This window comes from Haliotis rufescens, unplaced genomic scaffold, assembly GCF_023055435.1.
Source record: "Haliotis rufescens isolate VD_foot unplaced genomic scaffold, xgHalRufe1.0.p SCAF_8, whole genome shotgun sequence".
Lineage (NCBI taxonomy): Eukaryota > Metazoa > Mollusca > Gastropoda > Lepetellida > Haliotidae > Haliotis > Haliotis rufescens.
Window position 1 is genome coordinate 5,487,909 of NW_025964372.1, and position 22,274 is coordinate 5,510,182.

Consider the following 22,274-nt stretch of genomic DNA (forward strand, 5'->3'; position numbering starts at 1 on the left):
AACACCGCACTTAGCAATATTCCAGCTATATGATGGCAGTATATAAATAGTTGAGTCTGGACCAGACAATCCAGTGATTAATATCATGATCATTGATCCACGCAAGTGGGATACGATGACATGCATCAACAAAGTCATCGAGCCTGACCACCCGATATCATTAGTCGCCTCTTACAACTAGCAAAGTCGCCTTTATGGCAAGCATGGGTTGCTGAAGACCAATTCTACCTCGGATTGGCGGATAATATTTTTTTACTGGTCCGGTTTCCAACTGGATAAATTACTATATTTTGCCATGATGTAAAATATAAATACTGATATTTGAAGGCAAGTTACTTCAAGGAAGCGAATCATGTTGCATTTGCCGTCAGATCAAAATGCTGGCACTTTGTTGAAGTATATAAAGTGCGACGCAGAGTTGGATCGAGGATCTATTGAGAAAGCACTGTGTTATACAGACCGTAGCTCGGTGTTGTGACAAGTCAATATCAAAATTGTTTGTAGGGAGTAGCACAACACGATGGTTGCTGTGGGCCTTTTCTAAAGAATTCCCATTGGGCACTGTCTCAATATCACGTGTTATCCAAACACTAAATACACCGACAACAAGACACACATGTTCACTTCACTCGTTTACTCGGTAGCCATCATTTTACCAGCCCCGATGTACGGGGATCAGTCATTGTAATCGACAGTGAGGGTGATAGGGACCAGTCATTACTGGATATTGCAACAGGCACAAAGCATGGCTGAAAACCCCCGATGGGTGTGTTATGAGGTTACCATATTATTAGTGGTATGCAAGAAGGGCTACATGATGTATGATCATGTATCCTCAGTTACGGCAACTTTCATACTTTCAACACTGTGTGAGATGGAACAAACTGTTCACAAAGGCGCATAACTCTTGTACCCTTCTTGCATACCACTAAAAATATAGTCATAGATGTCGGCTCCGACAGATAAAGAATCAAAAAGTGCATCCAGGATTCAAGACCATCAGATCATGGCATGGGAAGGGATGAAATATGCACCAACACATTAATGTTAAGAGGGTGCAGCACACATCACACAGATTTTCTTCTCTCCTTATCAACTAATGGTGAAGGGGCATTTTTCATGTTGATGAAGTGATTGCTGCCTGCTACTTATTTGGATCATCAATCAAAGATGGCATTGAGCATAATATAATATATATGTTGGTTGGTTTGTTGTTTAACGCCGCACTCAGCAATATTCCAACTATACGATGGTGGTCTGTAAATAATCAAGTCTGGACCAGACAATCCAGTGATTGATATCATCAGCAACGATCCACGCAATTGGGATCAATGACATGTATATCTACTCCATTCCAAATGAGTGAGCAAGTTGGGTTTAAAACAATATTTCAGACACATCATGGATTGTTAGCTTAATGTGGGAGACAAGCCCAAAGTGATGCAGGTCTCAGACCTTTACCACTATGGTGAAACCCACAAATACGGGTATGGTGCTGATAAACCAAGAAACAATCAGGGTAAACCAAGGGGCACAACTCAGCACAGCAAATTGTGGTGCCTAAGACAGAGAGTTACATGTATCGTGTCTAAGTTCTTTACATGAGAACTAATATTCTCACAAGAGAAAGACCTGTCCTTCATTAATAATGTAGGCTGGGGAACAAACACCTGTTTACATAAATTGCCCCTCTTGGTGTATTTTGTAAATAATGCTAATTGTGCACTTTTTTTAAGGACGCCCTTTTTCCAAAAAGCTGTGCACTCCTCTTTTAAAAAAAGCTGGCTCCACACTGGATTCATGTTTGTTGAAGGGGTCTACAATAAAAGAGCAGCCAACCCGTTCCGCTTTAAGCCCTCCTCTCATGAATGCAGCCGCCAGAAGGCTGCACAATGTTTACAGCTGGTAAACGTCTCACGTCTCGCTGCACTTCGTCTGACAGCAGCCAACCACATTATCACATTAATATCACCCTAACAAAACATCACCTTGACATAAAGGAGTGTCATCAACTTAACCAGCGATACTTTACTCATTGTTGTTAAATGAGTGTTTAAAACTCATTTGAAAATGTCAAGCCAACCGTAAGATTTTTTAATGACCATTAAATGTCAAATTGCAGCAATAGTTTTCAGCTGTGGTAAAAAAAGTGGCTCTATTTAACAATGAATTTAATGAAGTAACATATTTAACAAAATTATGATTCAAGAAAGATATTTAAAGAATTCTGCATCATATCTCGAGTTTATAACAGTAAAATCAAATTCCTTTCATTCCGACCTCAAATCTTAAACCAATACATATCATGCATACAGCACTTTTTCACAAAGTTTTCAAAATCACAACCCCCTGACAATCGACTGCACAGTTCAGTACAATAAAACTAAAAAGGAAAACAAACTTCTTCAAACACAAGCTGAAACAAAACAATTACTTAACATGAGTAAGTATGAAAAAATGGAATGTAAACAGTCTAGTCACATGACCGGAAGTACCGGAAGTAATAGATCGAGAGTGAGGCAACCATTTTTTAGTTGTATTGAGTCACACATACTCTGCTGCTAGTACAAATTTTACTCATAAGCACAAAACCCAGCACTTCAACGAAAAGAAAACTATATACAAGAGTGACAAGTCACCATCTTTGGACTCTATGTGAAGGCTGCACTGAAAGGCAAGACCGCTTGGCAGGGGAATGTTATGATCATAGGCCGCGATGTTTCAAAGTCTAGATTACCTCCTTGATATTCATAAGTATTTATTTCTAAAGTCTTGATGTCAGGTGGCCATGCAAGGTTGAACTTCATACGCAGATACACTCACTGGCTGAATTATCAAAGCAGAATGAATAAATAATACCAGAGTTTGGGAAATTGTAGCTAAGACTCGAGTAACACGTCCGCTCCTTCATGTCAAGGGCTAACATGTGACTGTTCTTGATTGTATGATATGTAAAACCAGATCAATATATTTTATTTCTAGGTCAATAGACCAAAATGCAGGACTGAAAACTAAATAAAGATTGCTGTCATTGTCGACTTTATGTGAATTTTCTAAAATGAAATCTTTACAAAAGAATGAAAGGCTTTTAACCCTTTGTAGGAAAGTCCAAACAAATAGCATATCAAAAGAACACATATAGTATCAACTGTCCTAATACTGTTTCTACTGTGAGCATGCAGCACCTACCCCGAGACTTACGTTGGGATGACCTGCCAAATGTAGTAATTCTGACCTTTTATCATATCTTTCTACTGAATTGACAAATTTTAGTTATCATATTCACATGTTTATATTTTTTTTTTTTCACTAACATTTCAAAGCACATGTGCAAATCAATAGATATACATAGATGGTTCAAAATAAGGCTTGTGTGTTGGTGTTCTAAATGTTCAAAATAGCCCTCATAACTTCATAAAACATACCCTGTGTCTTACACTTCCTCTTTAAGGTGAATACAGAGATTCATTTTGAAGATAATTTTCCTGTAATGACTGATGCTTCAGTGCCATACAATTGTATTCATGTATTTCAGGGATCTGTACTTCACACAGTCCTACACATCTGTGTCAGATTCACCAGTCCCCCAGCCAGACAAGGTCAGTGAGCATCCCAAACAAAGAGTGTTCCCAAACGCAGGTCTCCAGCAGTGAATGAATGTTGTTTTACGCTACAATCAGCAATAGTCCAGCTGTATATCTTGCCAGCCTGAATAACTAAAGGCACCAGTTCACTACTTGCCTGATTATGCATAGAAGGTTTTGACAAAGATTTCTGAAACTGTTACGATTTTCGCAAATGTTGAGATCTGTGGTGATTGAGATCCGTGGCAACCAGCAACTCATGCTTGTCGAAAGAGGCATCTTAATGGACTGGATGGTCAGGCTAAGGGACTTTGTTGATGCATGTTGCTGGATTATCTGGTCCAGATTTGATGATTTATTAACAGACTGCCATCATATAGCTCAAATATTGCTGAGTGTGGTGCTAAACAACAAACAAACAAAGAAATAAATAAATAAACCGTGATGGGCGGATGTAGTGACCGTTTTGTATCCCTGGCAAACGAGATTAGGGTTAGGTGGTAAAAATTTTGCTGTTTAAAATCACACAATCACACAATAGATTTTTTAAAAATTCAACAGACATCCCCTTCACTGCCAGCATATCTAATAGTTGTGAGGAAAACCCTATCCTCTGCAGAAAAGCATCTGGGTATGCGCGGGGTGGGAAAACATAGTTTCTTTCAACCAATAATCTTCATCAACAAGATGCAGATATATGCTGTCATATAGTTGCAATATTGCTGAATGCGGCGTCAAACAACAAACAAACTAAACTAAAGATGCAGATATATGGGGTGGTGGGAGAGACAAATTGCTGTAATAGAGTATTCTTAGAATTAAACACAATGATAACATTGTTTGATAATTCCTTTGAATACCATACCTCTATTATATCATAGCCAGTAGTCACCAGAGGGGCGGGTGGGATCTGACATCATACAAGTAGCCCACATAGTTGGCAGCAGTGAAGTATATATCTATTTATTACACATAAGGTTAGAGAGTTACAAAGTTCATAAAAATCATGTGTGCACTGGTGCAAATACCACTTCTCGAGTACCAGTGTACTGTCTCCGTCCTCTGGACGACATTGTTGACGTCCTTCAAATCTTATTGTGATGTAAGGTTTGAATGACGTCACACAAGACACGACATCATAGCTGAAGATTGTTGATGCATTCGACAATGGTGGTTTTCGAAGATGGCAGTTGTGATAAGTGCATTTTTCTAAAGGAGAGCTCAAAAGAATTAAGAAATGATGGGTAATGAAGAAATTATTCCACTAGCATGTGCGTCATACTGATTTTACGAAACTTGTGTAAGAATTCATGCTTTACACTTGCTCTTGCTTGGGAAATACAAAAACTCGGACACTTGCTTCGTAAAATCAGTATTACACACAAGCTCGTATTATTATCTCAACATACAACATAAGAATATAGCGGTAGATAGAAAAAGGAAGTATATTGCCTGATATTTTGTTCTAGATGTTCTAGTAATCGCATTTTTAACGTCAGTTCCCTTCCTATTTTCTTCAGTTTTGTTGCCTTTTTGTGGTAATTGATGTACTTCAAGCCAACATATTAGTATCCTAAACCATTTCTAGTAGTTACAAATATGTCGCCATTGACTACTCATGATGAAAGGAATTTAAGGCAAGATGTACCAGTACTAGAGGTAAGCAATCAAATGAATCATGTGAATCTGTATGGTGTATTTATACAATCAGGATGTATAATGTCCATTATGTATTGAATCATCATACACATTGAAATTGTCAGACCCGAACTCAGGTTAGGCCTGACCTCTTCTTGTTTTAATTTACGAAATTTGATGATGAAATATTTGATTGGTAGATCAGGGGGGAGAAATCATGTATTGTACAAGAGTTTTTTAATCATTTGGATCGGTAAGGTGATAAAAAATGACGACTTATTGTTGGAAAAAAATCTGCTTGAGTGATAAAAATCCTTTGGATTATTTTTAAGGTCAAAGCTATCTTTACTGTCGGCAATATAAAAAAAATTGGCATTCTGATTTTATTTTTTCATGAATTTTCGCCTTTTAAGGTTGGATCCGTAAATAAAGCAAACAAATGTAAGGCCTCATTTTAATCTGTATGGTGTACAGGTCCTTCATGGCAAGACAAATGACAGTAATACAGCCTGGCTGTGATAGCTCCTGGTTGAAATGATTGTTTGTGTTACCTTTCAGTCAACATGAGAAGGAAGGATCTTACAGACATTGTGAGCAGCCTTGCATTGCTGCACCTGCTGTGGGGTCTCTACACCTACTGCAGTCTCTCCTCCCACCTGCTTCTCTGTGTCCTCGTCATCCACCACCTCCATGTACACAGACAGGAGTCAGGTAACCCTTCACATGTACAGGCAAATGTAAACTGAATGGGAATGTGTGTTGCAACCTGATTTGTTGAAAAATGGGATTGGTTCACTGAAATCCTTTGGACATTTTCACACATATAAATTCTTCCTTTATTTTATTTGTTTTTTATCTTCTGCACACTCAATCTCATTAAAATCAAATCATAGTTCTCGCTACTGCTAAACAAAGATCTGAGGACATCCTATTACAGGTTACATCAGAAAAACTTTTTGCTAACTTTGACCGACCAATGGAATGACTGACATGAAGTCAACATTAGCCAATCAGAAAGCAGCTTTCTCGAGCCATACACCACTTGTTTCAAACTGGTGACTTCCATTCAAGACTATATATACTTTGAAAATATCCATCTAAATGTTGAAAACTGAACAAAAGAACATTTTGGAATGTCTAAAAGAGATTGTATGGCAGTACTTCCAATGGGCTGTTGAAAGTCTCTTCTGTTTCAAATATTTATCCTATTGAAGCAAGAGATAGTCATAACAGCCTGTAACTGTCGTTCGGATTACCCCATGTTAACCTGTTCAAGGTTCATGATTAGAAAACACATTCCAACTGTCTCTTTCCCAGTCTGGTAAAGGACACACTGATTGGTCAGATGAAAGGTCATTCAGACGTGACCCCTAATGGGATGTCCTCAGACCTTTATTTAGTGGTAGCAAGAACTAAGATCTGATTTTAATGAGATTGCCGAACATTCTGCTAATTAGACTGAAATAATTATCAAGGAAGCGTATGAGTGAGTGAGTATAATTTTACGCCGGTTTTAACAATATCACGATCTAATCCTCTATTTATATGCAGGTGATGACTACATCTCTGAAAACTTCAACATTGATCGTCTCTATGAAGAAAGACCAGAGTTCTTCGAAGAGCTAAAAAAAAATTTAACCCGTCTAAACTGCAATCAATCTTCAAGCCAATGGGACAGAGGGTTAGTACATTCACTGCATGGTGAGGCAGCCCACAATGCATGTGCCACTACTGAGAGATTCGAATCTAGCATAACTAGATTGTCTGTAGGTGGTTCTCCACAACTGCCAAATATTCCTAGAAATAATACCACAGACCTGGAACCTTCTATGACTTCCATGGCAGCCAGCGGAGTCTCCAATGATCAGCCATACGCTGAATCTGAACACAGTGGCCATGATCCACTAAGTGGTTCTGATTTGGAGGTGGATAATGAAGCAGAGAGCCACAGCGTAAACTGTTGCAATAGGCATGACGTTAATGTTGATGAACCCAATAAATCTGTGGCTGCTGAAACTGATGGGTTGGTTGTTGACACGGCTACTGCTGATGAATCCAAGGTAGACACGGCTACACCTGATGAATCCAAGGTCGACAAGGCTAATGCTGATGAATCCAAGGTCGACAAGGCTACTGCTGATGAATCCAAGGTCGACAAGGCTACACCTGATGAATCCAAAGTCGACACGGTTATTGCTGATGAATCAAAGGTTGGCACGGCTATTGCTGATGAATCCAAAGTCGACACGGTTATTGCTGATGAATCAAAGGTTGGCACGGCTATTGCTGATGAATCCAAGGTTGGCACGGCTATTGCTGATGAATCCAAGGTTGGCACGGCAATTGCTGATGAATCCAAGGTTGGCACGGCAATTGCTGATGAATCCAAGGTTGGCACGGCTATTGCTGATGAATCCAAGGTCGACAAGGCTATTGCTGATGAATCCAAGGTCGACAAGGCTACTGCTGATGAATCCAAGGTCGACAAGGCTACTGCTGATGAATCCAAGGTCAACAAGGCTATTGCTGATGAATCCAAGGTCGTCAAGGCTACTGCTGATGAATCCAAGGTCGACAAGGATACTGCTGATGAATCCAAGGTAGACACGGCTACACCTGATGAATCCAAGGTAGACACGGCTACACCTGATGAATCCAAGGTCAACACGGTTATTGCTGAAGAATCCAAGGTCGACAAGGCTACTGCTGATGAACTCAAGGTCGACATGGCTATTGCTGATGAATCAAAGGTAGACACAGCTACACCTGATGAATCCAAGGTAGACACAGCTACACCTGATGAATCCCCTAAGGAAAATGCTGTCCTTCCAAAAACTGACTATTCACAGAATCAGACTTTGGATGACACAAAGGAAAACCTCAAGACTACAGACAAGCCTTCAAATCTTACCAGTCAGCATTTGGAAGACAAAGATAGCTCACTCATCATTGACAGGACACAGAACGAAAGGGAGGTGTCGCTCAGTAGAAGCAACAGTCCAACTAACCTCAGGGAAGATGAGGATGCAGTTAACCCCGTATCTATATATGATGTGAGCCGCAATAGAGAAAACAAACAGGTGCCAGGGCCACAACAAGCAGATATGCGCAAAGCTGGTAAATCTTGTGTGTCTACGCGACATCAAGGAAATCCCGGGCAAAGATCTCAAACATGTGTAGCAGTATTCTCCCCCACTGATGATCCCGAGAAATTGCAATCCCATCAAAGGGAACATTATCCTCAGGCCACTTCTAGTGACCCTGTCCTGTTGCCCACGTATCCCTTAGTGGACGGACAACATCATGAAACTACAGAGAGCTCAATTCCTGAAAACACAGATGTGTGCAAGAACCAGGTGCAGAGACCTGGACCAACACTAACAGATCCTGAAGCTAAACATGACAGATGCTCTGATCACAACAATGGTTGTATGGAACTACACAAACAGATGACCAAACAGACTGTGAATCTTCAAGAGGAACCAACAAAATCTACAACAACACAAGCTGATCGCAAGAATCAACAGGCCAGATCTTCTGATCAAGACAATGTTTGTTTGAATGGCCAGCCTTCATCAAGTCAGGAGGTAAATAGTGAACACAACTTTTGACAATACGATTCCATCAATCAACTGATTTTAAAACAATGCCATACCCTGATATGTTTCTATTCAAAAGCCTATCTGTAAGTTAATGAGAAATTCTAAGTGTTTGTCAAAATGATGTCAAAAGAACTTTCGTACAGTATTGTGACCCTAATATGCAAGCACACTGTATCCTGCAGAAATATTTGCTCCATAACATTGAATGTTTAACACTGCACTCAGCCATATTTCAGTTAATGACGTCTGTCCGTAAATAATCGAGTTTGGGCCAGACAATCCAGTGATTGACATCATGAACATCGATCTACACAATTGGGATATGATGACATGCAACAACCAAGTCAGTGAGCCTGGCCACCCTATTCTGCTGGTAGCCTCTTACGGCAAGCATGCGTTGTTAAAGATCAATTCTAACCCGCATCTTCACGGGGATCACAATGGTACAACTAACATCAACAGCACAATGTACATGTCGTGAATCAAATGAGGCAAAGCAGTCCTTCAAATATTAGCTAGACCAGATCTTCAAGGACCATTGATGTTTCTCCCTCATCCTTTCTTGTCTCACACCAAAACATGTTAAAACTAAAAGATTGTACTTCGTAATTAAGGGCATAAAACAAGGACTGGTTGGCATGGAAGCAGCATACTGTGTGTCCATGTTAAACTGTGGCATGGTGCCTCAGTGGGCTGACACCATAACACCATCGTAAATCTGAACAAATACAAGGAGCCATGCATGCATGACTGCATGTCCCTATATAAGTGTGATAATCTTGAAAACCATGTAAACCCCATTTCACCTGACCTCATCTTTCTTGTCAGGCTCCAGTGGAGTTGCATCCAACCAAACTAGAGGCTCAGAAGAAACAAAAGGGTACGGATGCTGACGTCGAGAAAGAAGACAAACCCTCAGATGGAAGGCCATCTGTGAAGGACAAGGTCTGTCATATATCTCTATTGTTCTCAAAAGATAATTTGCATAAGCTACTGATGAACACTGAAAGGGGTGAGTGGGTGTGGTTTTATGCCGCTTTTAACAATATTCCAGCAATATCACGGCGGGGGACACCAGAAATCGGCTTCACACATTGAAGCGTGGTCACACAGGTCTTCGTCGTGATGAGCGAACGCTTTAACCACCAGGCTACCCAACAGCCCTTAACACTGAAAGGAAATGCCTTGCCCTGACTGCTGACCCCCATGAATATGCATGGGTGAGATAGTCCATTACATTCCAGGGGTGATGGGAATTGATTAGTATTTGGTAATTAGCTTTACCTGTATCACAACAACCAACATACAAGGCAATGAATATGGTTAGGTGTAAAGTTTATTTTGTAAAGATTCTTGTGTAGGACTGACCGACCAACACATGCATGCGAAGAAGTAGATCGAGGCTGTCCTGATGTCACAGGTAGCTTGTGATCTCTTCATATTCCAACCAAATCTTCAACAAACTAGGACACACTGTAAATTGTGAAATTGATGCATCTCCAAATTAATACGAGTGAGTAGAGTTGGGTTTAACGCCGCTTTTAACACTATTCCAGTTTTATCGCGGCATGTCAGCTTAATGTGGGAGGAAAGCCTGAAGTGATGCAGGTCTCAGACGTTTACCACTGAGGTAAAACCTATGAGCATGAGTATGGTGCTGACAAACCTGGAAACAAAATCGGGGCGAACCAGGATTCAAACCCACAATCATAGGTTTCTGGCGTGCCCAAGGGACGCAACTCGGCACAGCCAAAAATGTGACTCAATATCAATACGACCAATTATCCTTACCCATCCAACCTAACCTATATCCAATCAAACAGCAAATAGCACTGCTTATTTGCGCTGAGAAAAGCACTGAGAGCATGCTGCCGAAGACATGGAAGCAACATCTAGAATATTCTATATTAGCACTGTAATGTAAATTACTTGCTGTTTGTTGATCCTCGGACTGTGTGTTTTGGTGTTGCTGTTTCCATGCTTTTCGGGCAGCATGCTCTCAGATTTATGATGCTGTTTCTTAGTTTTGGGTTTTGTTCTCATTGCATTCTGTTGCCGATTCCTTGTGTATTGTAGACACAGGACAGTTTTTGTTGTTGCAGTCTGTTAGTTTTCATTGGTAGGCCTGCATGACATTTCAGCATAAGATGTTCTTTCAGGGCACGACACCGCTGACTGAAGAACTTGTGAACCTGACTCAGCAGACTTACTTCCAGAGTTCTATGTCCAATATATCCATTACCCTGTCTGCTGGATCTCGTCAGGTAAACATATTTCATTATATAAGAAAGCTACCAGATAAATTGCAAAGAACAATAAAGAATGAAGTGTGGTTTATTTCAAGCTAACACATTGTCCTATCATGACAAGGAGATTCGAACATGCGCTTGCAACTTGATGAAGTGCATATTGGACAACATCTTCATTTGCTCATAAATCACCACAAAATGAGGCAAATGGAAGCCAACATTTATTCTCAGAGTGAAGGAAAAGGCGTTTCAGGGTTGAGGAGTTCTGACATTTTAAGAGCCCCACTAGGTGGCTACACTACCTCAGGTTTGCCTACTCCGCGGGCTCCACCATTTAGTTGTAGGCCGGTAAGTTTGGAGAAGGGCCAGTAACTTTTAACAGGAGCAAGCCCTGCTGGCTACATACAAATTTGTTGCTAAATCTACCCCTGCTATTGCAGCCTGTGAAGAATCAAGTCTAGTCTAGACACTCTAGTGAGTGAGTGAGTGAGTATGGTTTTACGCCGCTTTTAGCAATATTCCAGCAATATCACGGCGGGGGACACCAGAAATGGGCTTCACACATTGTACCCATGTCGGGAATCGAACCCGGGTCTTCGGCTTGACGAGCGAACGATTAAACCACCAGGCTACCCGACCGCCCCAGACACTCCAGTGATTGATATGAGCACTGATCCCTGCTTTTAGGGTAAAATGACACACAGTCACCAAAGGAGACCGACCATCGTGATTAGCATAGGTTGCTGTGAACCAGATCAAACCCTGAATATCAACGTTATTACCATAAATGTGTCACTTATATTGCTACATTTTCTGATTTTGATTGAAAGTCATAGTGTCAGCAATTCAAATGAATAATAACTGTACCTTGCTTAATACAGAATGGAAATCAGCCCGTCACCATTCAACGTGACCATACTGAGAAATGGCCAACAGAAAGTTCCTCTGACAGTGAGTGAAACAAGGGAGACCACTCAATGGTAACAATTTTATGCCATTTTTGGCAATATTCAAGGAATATCACCGCAGGGGACACCAGAAATAATTGAAACATGAAAAACATAAAATAACAATGTGCTAATCCAAGGAAAGAAATTTGGTGTGTACTGAATGTGACTCAGTTCAGGGTTTTGGGGTGTGTTTTTTCGAGTTTTTTAAAAATTCATCTTCATATTGTAGGTCTTTACATATTTAATAAAACATAAGAAAATTTATCGTAAAATAAAACTCTACCATCCATGTACAACCTCAAGTTTTCATGTATAACACTGCAACAAAGTTATTGATATCATGACTCCCCTCGACACTGACCAAGTAGCAAATCTCAACGCCACCCAGTTATGTTTATAAATTTGACATCAAAAGACACTAAACTTCTCTATTTACTAATTGTTTATTATTATACCTCCATGTCAGAATGATGAGATCTGATTGGTCTACGTAATCTAGATAAAATGCTATGTATCCCGTCTTGGGACGGAAATCAATTTCTCAGCAGGAGGATAAAACACTTATACCCCGCCATGAGCAAGACAGGCTGCACATGGATTTCTGAGAGGCAGAATATATCCCATATACCCCACTTCGAAGCAAAATGCTGCACGTTTTTTCCAAGTCAATGAAAGTAACGTGACATAGCACAAGTTAACAGCCCAATCGAACAGCTGTTTTCTGTCAATTTTTAATGTCTTTTAAATATTTTACAATGTCATTATAAAACATATTGGTAACATAAATATAAAAAAAACTAACGCGGGATGCATAAAACCACATGTTCCCCGGGGGAAACTGCTACAACTTATATTGTCTCATTTCAGAATGTCACCTGAGAAGTGTCAGAAAGTACGAAGGGAGGCAATCATGACAAGCCAAGACATCAACGCTCCCTCACTCATCCTACATCTTAATGACACTGTACAGTATAGCAATATTATATTCTATAGCTTTGTATTTTAGAAACTTGCCTTATAGTGACATTTATTTGAATGCTTTAAAGTGAAGCCTCGTTAATCTGGATGGCAGCAATCAGTGTGGAATTAACAGATAACAAATCAAATGTAAAGAGTAATGTCCCTTTGTCCATACGTAAGTATTCCCCGCAGTTCAGAGAGCAGGGTTTCTGCTTTCACAGGTCTTGACTAAGGAGGTTTCACTGCATGTAGATATATGTATTAGCTTTTCATATTGTGAATTTTTCCAATAATTTTCAAATGTGATAACATGCTGTCACCAAACCAGCGATGGATGTTTACCAAATGCACGACCACCATCTGTATGTTCATCTTCCTCTGTGCATGCCTTGTAGTCCAGTTAGAAATACTGGGTGTGCTCCGTCTGTCAGATCTTTGTGCATTTGAAGCAGATTCAAATTGATTTTTCAAGGAAGAACTCTTCAAGAATGTTTCAAGTACCCTCTTAAACTTCAAGCACTTTCCTGTTTGAAACCTGCATAAAAAATGTTTAGGATGGAGGAATTCTTAAACTGAACCTACCACGTCAATTTTATAGATTTACCTTCCAAAGTGTTTCATGATGCATACGACTACAGTCTACATTTCTTTCCATAGTTTATAGACATGCCTTGGCAAAGACTAAAAAGAAAAATACCGTATTCAACGTAATAAGTGCCCAGATCGCTTTCAAAATTAGAAATAGGGGGCTCTTATTAGAATATTATTTGGGTGAAAAAAACAGACTGAAAAGATAAATTTCGTGGTTTATTCTGACAGCCTGAAATGCTTATATGCTGCAGATATATTTTTGCAGAATTTAACTGCCCGTACGTAAAGGGTGCATATAACACTCCAGTGTGTATTATATGCAAATAAAAAAGTTTTGTGTACATTGATCAATCGGAAGGGGTGCTAACTGGGAACGTTCACTAGCCAATATATTAGCAAATATCGCCGTGGACGCTTATTAGAGGGGGGCGCTTATTACGTCGAATACGGTAGTCTTGGTTCTCAGGCCCGCCCACATCAGCATAAAGTCGGCCGCATGTTTTGTTTTTATTTCCACCTTAAAAATAATCATCCTTAAATATTCTGCAGTGCGAACACATGACCCCAATACTTACTACAATACTTAAAAACAAAGCTGTCCAATATAGCGTGCAGTTACTTCCCTTAACGTGCACACTGCCTTACTGTGCATCACGTGTTAAGGTCATTGTGGCAATAGGAGTTTGTTTGTTTTCAAGGTGAGTTCACGGTGAGTTGATGTCAATCAGTTCATATACACGATTAGGCTAAAATTAATGTAAACAATATTGAATGAAATCTTGGATAAAAGTTATATAATGGATGACAAAGTAAGTCCAGATACACAATGAACACCCTTACAGCAAGATAGTGTAATAACAGGACTAACTTTCGTACTTCAGTACAGATTTGTTCACATGATACTTCCGGTGTTGTGTGCTCACAATAATCTCTTCCCATTGAAATAAAATCAAAACTCATTGTATGCGTGTATGATGCACACACTGGTAGTTCAACAGTAGTCCCTATCCCAGGTTGATTGTACACAACTGTCTATTTGCTTACATACTAGTTTGTACTGAAAAAAAACAAAAAAAACATGCCGCCCACCCGCCCGCCCGCACTATTTTTCTAAAAGCCTGAGAACCAATTCTTTTATTTGTTTAAGCCCAAGCAGATCCTTTTTATGTAAAAAAATTACTTTCTTTGTTAATCACTAACCCATCTTCTGTATCCTTTTTGGGTGAAGAATGTTTTCTGTGCCTTTGTGACTTGTTGCCAGGACAGTAGATTTCCTTGTAGAACTAGAATGCTGTTTCTGTCTGAATGTTTTGAGCTGTCAATGTATTTGTCTTTCCATCAGCTTCACTTCCAGGCCTGCTTCAGGAACATGATGATCAAATCAGCCCTGCATCACTTTTTAAACCTTTCAATTTCCACATCTGACTTTTGTCATATTTACCAAGAAATTTTCATGCAAGACAAACTTGTACTGCCTAAAGTATAACTGGTGTTATGTGGACAAGACAAAGAAAAGAGGTCTCTTAGAATAATGACCATACAATCCATGTTTACATTCCTGGAATGTTAATCAAATGTATTTGTCATTAGTTGTTTATGGATTATCTAGCAATGTAGAAAACTTAGATTTGTTGCATTTCTTAGATTTGTTGCAATTCTTAGATTTTTTGTAATTCTTAGATTTTTTTGGCAATTCTTAGATTTGTTGCATTTCTTAGATTTTTTGTAATTCTTAGATTTGTTGCAATTCTTAGATTTGTTGTAATTCTTAGATTTTTTTGGCAATTCTTAGATTTGTTGTAATTCTTAGATTTGTTGTAATTCTTAGATTATGCTCCACCAACATTTTTTTCTGGATTAACAGAATTTTGGTTACAAAAGAAGATAAAAAAAAAAGTCTTACCTTGTATTTTCAATTTTTTCTTGTTGGAATTTTGGTCTGAACTTTTTCATGATTATGTTTTTAGGCGGTAATCTCTAATCAACCCTGGAAATTTTTTTTATTCCTTTTATTTTGACGTATTCTTTTTGGCAGTGTTACCAAAAACAGTTCCTTTGCACCAGGTGGTATGAAGTCACACCAAGGAAGTCAGTACACTCAGTAAAAGCTGCTAGTCTTCTCAGTATCTTTACTATTTGTCAATAGAAAATAGGCCGGTAAATGAAAGTATTGCAGAGCTCCAGATAACTTTTTGAGCAATTGAGTTTTTACTCTAGGGTTTTTATTTTAATTGGGTCATTACATTTTTTATTGGGTAACCAATATTTTTTCACTCATCTATTCATCACTCTATTTGGTTTTTCCCCAATATTAGTGAACATTTTAAGATTTAAAAAGAAATGAAATGTTTTCGATGTATGTAACTGTTCCAAATATTTCGGAAATTAGCTCATTGTACGCATGCTGGAAAAGCTTCATTAGGTATTTACGTAAGCTGTTTTTATACATTTGAGTTTTTCATTTAATGAATGAGTTTCTGTGTGTGTGTGTTTGGTGGTGGTGGTGGGTTATTTTACGCATATACGCTTATCTGTAGCTCTGAGTAAACTCAACATGGGATCTTTGTAGATTTTAATACTTTAGTGCATACTTAATCACAAATGCTTGACCAAATGCTTGAAAAACAGACAAAAAAAAATGAAAGACAAAATTGTTCCCCATATAAAATATTTTTTATATCCATCAATGGGGGAATTCCGGTAGCTTTAGGCCACACCCCCAAATGTTTTGGAAGCCGATTAGTGACTTTATAGCCCTTTCACTTAGACATTTTAATACTTTCCACAAATATTATGAATTTTTTTCATTGAAATTGACGAAATGTAACAACAGTGATCAAGGAAAATTGACATTCGCAACAAAATCTCAATCATGTTTTTCAGTTTACTTGCCCTTTAGAATGCATGTCAACTCATTTTTCTGGCTGTATTATTTTAAGCCTTTTTAAATTAATAAATTTTGCCTGGCTTTGTTTTAGTGTTTGCTGTCTGAGTTCACGTTCGTTCACTGCATGTGTCTGTGGATGTCTTGTTTGTTTGTTTGCTGTTTAACGCCGCACTCAGTAATATTCCAGCTATATGACGGCAGTCTGGAAATAATCAAGTCTGAACCTGACAATCCAGTGATTGATATCATGTGCATCGATCTACGCAATTGGCATACATCAACCAAGTCAGCCAGCCTGACCACCCGATCCCGTTGGTCACCTCTTACAACAAGCATAGTAACCTTTCACGGCAAGCATGGGTTGCTGAAGACCTATTCTACCCCGGATCTTCATTGGTCCTGTGGCTGTTTACTCTGGGAATGTCTGTCTTCAGTAGGTGCTCCATTGTAGAATCAATACACTACGCATGATAGTGAGTGAGTGAGTGAGTGAGTGAGTGAGTGAGTGAGTGAGTATGGTTTTATGCCGCTTTTAGCAATATTCCAGCAATATCACGGCGGGGGACACTAGAAATAGGCTTCACACATTGTACCCATGTTGGGAATCAAACCCGGGTCATCGGCATGATGAACGAACGCTTTAACCACTTGGCTACCCAACCGCCCCTCTACGCATGATACATCACTGTATCCTCGATGTCATACGCAATCCTTTGTCCAATTGACACAAGCAACTTTATATCCACTTTGTTTACGGGCATGGGTACTGTTGACCAAGGGTCCACACAGGAGCAAATCAATAATCTCATATCCTGTAAAAGCTAAGGGATGCAACTCTGCACACATGTACACACGTTGCTGTATAAGTGCAAAAATCTTGAAGGCGACGATAAACACCTTTTGACCTCACCTTTTAATGTTCCTGAAATTGATACCGCCTGACACATTTGACTATCTTTCAAACATGGCATTAAGTATAACACAAATGTACTCCATTCCAAATCAGTGGGTGAGTGGAACTTCAGTCACATCATGGCGTGTCGGTTTTATGTGTAAAACTAGCATAAAGTGATGAGCGGCCTGGTGCTGACAGTCTGTGGACAATAATGTAGACAGCAGGGTAAAATGGGGATCTGAGCCTGCAATCAGTGGATCCTGGAACACCTAAGGGACCTAACTCTGCAAATGGAATCACAGCACCTTCCACACTTCAGTCACCATGGCAACCTTCCATTGACTGAGTACGGGTTTACACCACAATTAGCAATATCACGGCAGGGGACATCAGAAATGGGCTTTACACATTGTACCCACATGGGGAAACTGAACCCGGGTCTTCAGCATGACAAGCGAATGGTCTAACCACTAGGCAATCCCACCACTCAGGCCTCCTTTCTAAATGACAGTGGAAAGTATACAACATTGCAGAGTATGAAATTACAGAGGATCCTGGTAGGGCTGGGACGAGTCCAAATTTAGTACCCAGGTACCCATCCCCCTATGACCCAACCCTACCCGGGTATATCCACTGTAGGCCTCAAGAGAGGGGTACAAAATGATTGGGAATTTTTTAACCATAGCCCTGGCAAAATGTATTTAGATACGTGTATTTAATAATCTGATCATGCATACACTGAAGTTGACTTAAGTTATATCTTTATTCAACCATATGAAAAGTCAGAAGAAATGGGTGCATAGTCAGAAAGAGAGAAATGCGAACATAAGTGACTTGTAGTGTAACCATAGATTTCCAGGCAATTAACAAAAACAATATCATGTGACTATAACCATGGGTCCGGGTAGTTACTCGTCCCAGCCCTAGATCCTGGTGTTCGCTGTCTCAGCATTTGTCAGCTTAATGTGTGAAGAAAGGCTGATGTTCTACAGCATGGTAATGGCACTCATAAAACCAAGAACCATAATCAGGACGAACAGGGATTCGAACCCATGGTTTCTCACATGCCTAAGGGACACAACTCTGCACAGCTAACTGTGGCACCTAACTGTGGCACTTGCACACATTGACACACAGAGCGATGAACAACAGAACAATGAACAACACAGCGATGAACAACACAACGATGAACAACACAATGATGAACAACACAGCGATTAACAACACAGCGATTAACAACACAGCGATTAACAACACAGTGATGAACAACACAGCTGGTGATTGTTACAGGATGGTTTACAACATACACTGTCAAAACTTAGGCTGAAAAAAATAGTCTTGGTTCTCCGCATCACAAAGTCTGCCGCATGTTTCATTTTTATTTCCATTTATCAAAAAAAGATCCTTAAATATTCCGCCTCTCGAACACGCAACCCCTGCAGTGACATGCTGCTCTACTGAAAGTAACACGATGCAATATAAAAGTTACTTCCCTTTACATGTACACTACTGCTGCGCATCTCATGTTACGACTGCGGCGGCAATAAAGGAGTTTGGGTGCTTGTTTTGCTGTTTGCACATACAGTCAATAAAACCATGATAAAGCATCACAAGACATGATTAACAGATTAAATGGTATTTGTGTACTGTATGACGGACAATGTTTCATATGTAGAGATTAATATTACGTGTGTATTTGTCTCATAAAATAAGCTGGAAATAGCAATCAAATGTTCACACATTTTCTCCCCGATCTATTGGTGACTCGATTTAAAAAACCCTTTATATCATGGCCAATATCGAAACTGACAAGATATTGATACAAGTGATAGGAAGATGGATGACTTCTGCATCTCAAACAAGTAACGACTAATGTTCGTTTCAAGGTGAGTTCACGGTGAGTTGATGTGATTTGCCGATTAGTTCATACACAATTTTGCCAAACTTATGTGAATAAAACTGAAAGAAATCTTGGAAAAAAGTAATATAATGGATTACAAATGTTCAGTTCAGATACACAATGAACACCCTTATAGCCAGATGTGTAATCACAGGACTAACTTTCGTACTTCAGTACGGAGTTGTTGACATGCTTCTTCCAGTGTTGTGAGCTCACAATAATCTCTTCGCATTGTGAAATAATATCAGAGCTCATTGTATGCGTGTATTATGCACACATTGGTAGTCCAACGGTAGTCCAACGGTAGTCCAACGTATGTGTACGTGTACATGTGTGCGTGTGCGTGCGTGCGTGTGTGTGTGTGTGTGTGTGTGCGTCAATATTCCAGCTATATGACGGTGGTAGGTGAATAATAGAGTGTGGACCAGACACATCAAGTGATTGATATCATGAGCATCAATCTACACAATTGGGGTGCGATGACATGCACATCCAACGTATGTGTACGTTTGCGAGTGTGTGTGTGTGTATGTGTGTGTATGTGTGTGTGTGTGTGTGTCAATATTCCAGCTATATGACGGTGGCAGGTAAATAATTGAGTGTGGACCAGACACATCAAGTGATTGATATCATGAGCATCAATCTACACAATTGGGGTGCGATGACATGCACATCCAACGTATGTGTACGTGTGCGAGTGTGTGCGTGTGTATGTGTGTGTATGTGTGTGTGTGTCAATATTCCAGCTATATGACGGTGGCAGGTAAATAATTGAGTGTGGACCAGACACATCAAGTGATTGATATCATGAGCATCAATCTATGCAGTTGGGATGCGATGACATGCACTAACCAGCAAGCCTGACCACCTGGTCCAAATAGTCACCTCTGATGACAAGCATGGGTTGCTGAAGACCTGTTCTAACCAAGGTCTGACATGGCTGTGGAATAAATTAGCACACATACAGAAATGTTCAGAATGATGCTACAAATGCCTTAAATGTAGCTTCAACACGTTGTTACAGAAAATGAAGCTATACTTATGACAACATTATGTACAACTAAAAGATTTGTGTAAAGTACTGTTCATTCAACAATGTAACTCTCTCTCTTTCTCTCTCTCTCTCTCTCTAGTGTTGTATGAATATATATGGAGAAAGAGATATATATATATGAATATATACTACTCAAAAAAATTAAAGAACACCTGATTCTTTCATATTACTGTAGTTATTCTGTTATGCCATGACAAATTAACTATGGTAATGTGAAAGAATCAGGTGTTCTTTAATTTCTTTTGAGTAGTATATATAAGTTGTAAGAATTTGTCCCCCAATCCTGTTCACTTCTTCTGAATAAATATGTTTAAATAAAAAAACAAAATGCCACAAATGTCTTCTTTCTATGCCAGTGGATCAAACTTGCACCTTCATATCTGCAGCACAATGCTTTCAAGGATCATTTGTTCAAGTACTACACCAGCAAGACATATTTTACACTTGGTTCCTGAGGTTCATGGACAGTATTTTGAAACATAGAATTATCTATACACTTACCCTCAATTTGTTTAGATATATAACCCTTGGATGAGGTTTGAAATTCTCATAAGACCTGTCGGATGTGTTATCCTACACATACATACACAGGTCATCAGGACCTGATGGTCAAAAATAGACATGATGTGGAACAATAAGGTGGCCATGAGTGAAGGAATGACACAGCCGTGCTCTGATTACAACTTCTTACAGCAGCTTTGGTAAAATCGCATTGACTGGTAAGATGAAGTTTCTGTTTCCTTATAGAACTAATCTTATAGTCTTGTCACTAGCCACACTGGGGTCTGTCATGGTATACAGACATTGATGAAAACAGTGTCTAGTTTCCTTTTACCAACTGAATAGCAAATAAAAAAAAGTGTCAAAAACTGCAATAAATTCACGCCATTTAATGTCTACGCATGCACTTGGCTGGCCTCTGTGGAGTGTCAACTGCACTTATCAGCAATGTTCCAGCTATATGACGGCAATCTGTAAATAATTGAGTGCATCAACCAAGTCAGCGAGCCTGACCCTCCGATCCCGTTAGTCACCTGCTAAGACAAGCATTTTCGCCTGTTACGGCAAGCTTGCGTTGCTGAAGACAATTCAAACGACTCATGGGGAATAAACCGTGGGTATGTATTCCTACGTCCTAAAGCCAACTATCTGAGGGATGCAAGATATCAGATCCCACGGTCCCTCTGGTGTATACTGGCTATGATCTAACAGAGGAAGGGTATTCAAATGAATTATAAAACAATAGTTATCATTGTGTATAATTCTAAGAATACTACGACGATTAGCTAACTGTTATTCAGTCATCTTAACAGCCATAAATGACATCAAGCCAAGCAAGTGAGTACTGTCACAAAAGTAGGTCAGTTAATCGTTATCTAACATTCCCCAGGAATCTGAAGTTGGAAGAAATAGAGCAGAGTAAAAATATTTTTTTCGGGAAATCCACTTCTATCAATAGGTCCACATAAAACAGACAGGAAGGTCACTGATCAGCCCATTGGTAGGTTCTGGAGGCTCTCTGAGCAGCCCGTTGGTAGGTTCTGGAGGCTCTCTGAGCAGCCCGTTGGTAGGTTCTGGAGGCTCTCTGAGCAGCCCGTTGGTAGGTTCTGGAGGCTCTCTTTCACAGACTACACTTTTCTTCTAGCCTTGTTGTGTACTTCTAAGAAATGTCTCCAAACATGGCTCCACTGTCACAATACCATGCTATTTTCAAATGTGATCTTAATATCAGTGTCGTATTGTATATGGCTAGAAATAGGAACAGTTCAGTTTGCCAAGCCAGGAATTTGGCCATGGGGCTTAGCTATCACTAAACCAGTGAAGATCGAGGTTAGAATAGGTCTTCAGCAACCCATGCTTGTCGTAAGAGGCCACTAACGGAATTGGGTGGTCAGGCTCCCTGACTTGGTTGATGCACGTCATCGTATCCCAATTGCATAGATCAATGCTCATGATGTCAATCA

The 22,274-nt window shown here is 39.6% G+C and overlaps 2 protein-coding genes across 4 annotated transcripts in view; one reads left to right on the top strand and one right to left on the bottom strand.

Moving 5' to 3' along the window:
• Positions 1 to 22,274, bottom strand: part of LOC124119939 (anaphase-promoting complex subunit 5-like) — a 136,100-nt gene that overhangs the window by 61,163 nt on the left and 52,663 nt on the right. The window lies entirely within an intron of this gene.
• LOC124119937 lies at positions 1,948 to 14,929 on the top strand. Its single transcript, XM_048389928.1, has 9 exons — positions 1,948 to 2,674; positions 3,536 to 3,599; positions 5,781 to 5,933; positions 6,774 to 7,552; positions 7,643 to 8,809; positions 9,653 to 9,769; positions 10,984 to 11,088; positions 11,955 to 12,053; positions 12,891 to 14,929. Exons 3-8 carry the CDS (start codon positions 5,786 to 5,788, stop codon positions 12,030 to 12,032), a joined length of 2,394 nt encoding a protein of 797 aa, XP_048245885.1. The 5' UTR covers positions 1,948 to 2,674; positions 3,536 to 3,599; positions 5,781 to 5,785; the 3' UTR covers positions 12,033 to 12,053; positions 12,891 to 14,929.

Bases quoted from the DNA above. Each gene is read 5' to 3' on its own strand.
- LOC124119937 (XM_048389928.1), top strand. From the start codon at position 5,786: ATGAGAAGGAAGGATCTTACAGACATTGTGAGCAGCCTTGCATTGCTG. The intron at 7,553-7,642 runs GTTGGCACGGCA...GATGAATCCAAG, and splicing joins CTATTGCTGATGAATCCAAG to GTCGACAAGGCTATTGCTGA. The intron at 8,810-9,652 runs GTAAATAGTGAA...CTTTCTTGTCAG, and splicing joins AGCCTTCATCAAGTCAGGAG to GCTCCAGTGGAGTTGCATCC.